The 4443-nt window shown below is 57.6% G+C and overlaps 2 protein-coding genes across 2 annotated transcripts; one reads left to right on the forward strand and one right to left on the reverse strand.

Moving 5' to 3' along the window:
• LRRC14 (leucine rich repeat containing 14) lies at positions 1 to 2234 on the forward strand (the record flags this gene model as incomplete). Its single annotated transcript, XM_026867389.1, has 3 exons — positions 1 to 278; positions 536 to 1168; positions 1381 to 2234. Coding segments are annotated over 3 exons (1485 nt in total), but the record flags the coding sequence as incomplete, so codon positions are not given.
• A 46-nt stretch (positions 2235 to 2280) lies between these two features.
• Positions 2281 to 3972, reverse strand: CUNH8orf82 (chromosome unknown C8orf82 homolog). Its single transcript, XM_026867390.1, has 3 exons — positions 3832 to 3972; positions 3345 to 3492; positions 2281 to 2880 (listed from the first exon to the last, which is right to left on the reverse strand). The coding sequence occupies exons 1-3, from the start codon at positions 3970 to 3972 to the stop codon at positions 2402 to 2404; spliced, it is 768 nt and encodes a 255-aa protein (XP_026723191.1). The 3' UTR covers positions 2281 to 2401.
• Between the last annotated feature and the right edge of the window lie 471 nt (positions 3973 to 4443).

Below are 4443 nucleotides of genomic sequence, written 5' to 3' on the forward strand. Positions count from 1 at the left end.
GCCCGCTGCGCCCTCGACCTTCTCCCCGCCGAGCTCTACCCCGTCCTTTTCCAAGCTGCATTCCTGGACAGACGGACGCTGGCGCTGCAGGACCTGGTGGCGACGTGGCCCTTCCCCATCCTCAGTTTCCAGCAGCTTCTGGGCCACCATGACCAGCGGCACAGTAGCCATCACCCATCCCTCAGGGGAAGACCCAACAAACTGTGCATCCAGGCCGTCATCATGGCCGTCGTGGCCCATCTCCGCCAGGCGCTGGAGGAGCCCTGTCATGGCACCAGGTGGGTGCTGGGATGCCGAACTCCCCCGGCATGGATGGGAGACAATTTTCTGCCTCGGGGTGATGACGGTGAAGAGGGAGGAAGCCGTGGGCTAGCGCTGGGCTTGTTCCATGCACCAGCAAGGCAGGGGGGAAGCAAGACCGCGACCCTCGCTGCGCTCGGGGCTGGAGCAAGCCGCTGGCTGCGTGGTTATTTCAGTTCCTTGATTTCCCCGCTCGTTTATTCACCTTTTTATAAAATTTTTTGTCTTCACCCAGCAAGAGAGAGTGCCGGCTGCGGGTGTTGGACATGACAGGTGTCCAGGACTTGGACACCGACTGCGGCCCGAACAGGATGAGCCTGTGGTCCAGCACGGTGGTGTTAGCCAAAGCCTGCATCGAGGTCTCCAAACACAAAAATGAGTGTCAGAAACACGGCTCCAAGCGCCAGAAAGGTTCTTCCGGTGCCTCGGCGACCCCGCAACCCTTCAGCATGGAGATCCGCGCCGATCTTTTTGTCAATGGCACGTCTTTCGGCGTCTTGCGGGACGCCCTGCAGACTGCCACCGGTCCCCTGCGCCTCAGGTGCCGGGATTTCCACACCGAGGAGCTCTCCATCACCGGCATTATGAGTTTGTTGGAGTCCCTGGACCCCGTCGGCGTGCGGCGGGTGGATCTGCGCTTTAACAACCTGGGCCCGTCCGGTCTCTGCGCCGTTTTGCCGCACATCACCAGATTTACCAAACTCCTCAGCCTCAACCTATCCTACAGCAATGTCGACGTGCGGCGACTCACTCTGAGAACGGACACCGGCCTCCGGCAACTCGCCGCGCAGTTGGGGAGGTTTCCCTGCCTCAAGGAACTCAACTTCAGTTCCTCCAGGCTTTCGGGAAACCTGAGGCAACTTCTCGGGTAAGTTCCTGGGGGAGCAGCTCCCTGAGCAGCTCTTTTTCATGCTGGGGAATTCGCGGCTCCCGGTTGACATGGTGGTTTTGCCGTTTTTCCTCTGGGAATATGGCGACGGCCTCTCAGTTGAAGGTTTAATACGAGGTTTAGACTGGTGACAGCTCCTTCCTGCACAGTGCTGGGGGGGCTCACGACTCGCTCTCCCCTCTCTCTGGCAGCGACATGCAGGCTCCCCTGGAAAGCCTGGAGCTGGCGTTTTGTTACCTCCTTCCCGGTGACCTCGCTTTCCTTTGCCAAAGCATCCACGCTCCGGCGCTGAGGAGACTGGACTTGAGCGGTCACAATTTCACCGGGAGCCTTCTCCAATCCCTCTGCCAGCTCCTGGAGGAAATTTCCGCCTCCCTCCTCCACCTGGATCTCATGGAATGTCACCTGACGGACGCCCAGCTGGCGGATCTGCTGCCGGTGCTCTGCCGCTGCTCCCGCCTCCGTTGTTTGGGGCTTTTCGGCAACCCCCTCTCTACATCAGGACTTAAAACCTTGGCACGGAAAACCGTGGTTCTCCCAGATTTACACCTCGTTGTTTACCCGTACCCCGTGGACTGCTACAGCCAGGACCCCTCCCGCTTGGCCCCCGCTTTTGACCATCTCTCCGAGGACACGGTGGACAAGAACCGGTTTGCCGCGGTCAGCACCGAGCTGACCCAGATGCTGGCGAGCTCCGGCAGAGCCGATGCCGTCTGGACCACCAGCCTCTGCTGTCACGGTGCCCTCGACTACTTCACCTTGTAGCTCAGAGCCCTCACCCCAGCCAAGCGCCGCGGCCTCACCGCCATCCCCCGACCCCTCCTTCCTCCCCAAATTCGGCGCTTTCTCCTCACCCCAGTGCTTTTCCGCTACCTTCTCTCTTTTGTTGTCACCGTAACGCCACGGGGGGACCCAGTGCCACCGATAACACCCACCAGTGCAGGGCAGATCAGCGTCCAGCTGATTAATTAATGCCAGGAGACCAGTTAATAAATTGCTGCCGCTTGGCCGGCGTTGAGGTTACGGCAGCAGCCGTAACCGCGGCGCTGTTTACGCGTATACCCTACAATAACTCCATGCTTGCTTGTCTTATTATTATTTTTTTTTCACAGAGAAACAGGGGGGGTCCCGGCCACACCCACCCTCCACCAGGCTCCGCCGCCATTTTGTCATCGGTGTGGGGGTGATGGGGATGATTGCAAGATCCCCAACTCAACCTTGGCTTGGGGTAACGGGGACAACCGGGATTTTTTCAGTGCAGCCCCGGAGCAGCGGCAACAATTCCTCGGTGAGGCGATAACGTCGCCCTTCCCAAATAAAATGGGTGGGGGGCTGCGCCGGCCCTTCGCTGTACTCGAAGAAGGGGCTCCACTCAAAAGCCAACGCCGAACGCACCAACCCTACGCCGCCGGTTTTTGCCGGCGCCGGGTGGTAGAGCCGCCCGTTTTCCGGTAGCATCACTAAACTTTCTGGTTGAAAAGGCACGGCCAGGCGCTCGCCGCCGCCGCAGTAGGAGAGGAGCTGGTTTTCACCGGAACCCGGCAAAAGTTGGGTGAAGACGACGGGACGATCGTCGCAACGGAGGAAATTCCGTTCCCGGCCACAGAGCGAAAGGAAAGGAAATTCAGCCTCGTAACGGCCGCTCCGGTTCGGCGCCAGGTGCTTGAAGAAGAAGGTGAGGAACCCTACGTCTGCCAGGATGGATGCGGATGGACGTCAGCTCGCTGCTCCCCCCCGCCCTTAATTAACCTCCCAGGGTTAATTAGTCAGGGGGTTGGTTGTTAATGGGAATTCTGTGCCTGCGTTTTGGGAGGTTGGTGGAGGGAGGAGCAGTCAGCTTGGGAAGAATTGCCGTGCTGGGAAAGGCAAATGGGAGCTATTAATAGCCAGAGCTGCTTAATTAATAAGGTAATTAATATGCAAATAGTGCCCGGCGGCTGCTTTGCCACCTGCGAAGCTGCCAGAGTAGGGGGTGTCCCCCTCCCTGACCCTGCTGCCGAGAGCTCAGCCCCCAATTAAAGTTGAGACCCCAATTAAGGATGAAATCCCAATTAAGGATCAGCTCCTGATTAAGGATCAGCTCCTAATTAAGGATGATGGCAGAAGAGCTGTGCTGGCAGGTGAGGGATTTGGGGCGGGGGGATGTCCCTGGTACCTTTGAAGCAGGTGATGAAGTTCTTGACTTTGGTGTCGTCCAGGAAAAGCTGCAGAAAAGTGGGAAAAAGCCTCAAAATCCCGAGACCCACCCCAGCAGGTCCAGGGTCTGTCCAGGATCTTTTTGGGATCCATCCCAGGCCTGGGATCTATCTTGAGTCCATTTAGGGTCTTTTCTTAGGGTATCTGTCCAGAATCCATCTGGGATCCATCCCAGGCCTGCCTGGGGTCAGTCTGGGATCAATTCTGAGTCCATTTAGGGACTTTGGGGGCATTTGTCCAGGCTCTGGGATCTGCTTGTTTGGGGTCTGTCCAGGATCCGTCTGGGATCTGTCTTGGGTCCACGTGAGTCTATTTGGGGTCTTTTTGGGATTGGTCCTGAGCCCATCTAGTGGGTTTTTTTGTTTGTTTTTTTTTTTTTTAAATCTATCTGGGTCCTGTCTAGGATCCGTCTGGGATCCATGTGGCAAGGGATCTTAGGCTCTGACTGGAGTCTGTCCTGGATCCGTGTGGGATCTGTCCAGGGTGTGACTGGGATCTTCTGGGATTAGTCTGGGATCTGTCCTGGGCCCATCCGGGATCTGGCTGGGGTTAGTCTGGGATCTGTTTGGAATCTGTCCTGGGCCCATCTGGGATCTGCCTGGGGTTAGTCTGGGATCTGTTTGGGATCAGTCCTGTCTGGGATCTGTCCTGGGCCCATCTGGGATCAGTTTGGGATCTGCCTGGGGTTAGTCTGGGATCTCTTTGGGATCTGTCCTGGGCCCATCTGGGATCTGCCTGGGGTTAGTCTGGGATCTGTCCTGTTTGGGATCTGTCCTGGGTCCATCTGGGATCTGTCTGGGGTTAGTCCAAGATCTGTTTGGGATCAGTCCTGTCTGGGATCTGTCCTGGGCCCATCTGGGATCTGCCTGGGGTTAGTCTGGGATCTGTTTGGAATCTGTCCTGGGTCCATCTGGGATCTGCCAGGGTTAGTCCAAGATCTGTTTGGGATCAGTCCTGTCTGGGATCTGTCCTGGGCCCATCTGGGATCAGTTTGGGATCTGCCTGGGGTTAGTCTGGGATCTGTCCTCGGCCCATCTGGGATCTGCCTGGGGTTAGTC

The sequence above is a fragment of the Athene cunicularia genome, unplaced genomic scaffold, assembly GCF_003259725.1.
Source record: "Athene cunicularia isolate RWA unplaced genomic scaffold, athCun1 SCF_33, whole genome shotgun sequence".
Taxonomy (NCBI): Eukaryota; Metazoa; Chordata; class Aves; order Strigiformes; family Strigidae; genus Athene; species Athene cunicularia.

Coding starts and splice junctions, on each gene's coding strand:
- CUNH8orf82 (XM_026867390.1), bottom strand. CDS start 3,972: ATGGGCCCAGGACAGATTCCAAACAGATCCCAGACTAACCCCAGCCAG. Junction 3,493..3,831: donor CGGATCCAGGACAGACTCCA/GTCAGAGCCTAA, acceptor GACTCAAGATAG/ATCCCAGGCCTGGGATGGAT. Junction 2,881..3,344: donor CTTCATCACCTGCTTCAAAG/GTACCAGGGACA, acceptor CCATCCTGGCAG/ACGTAGGGTTCCTCACCTTC.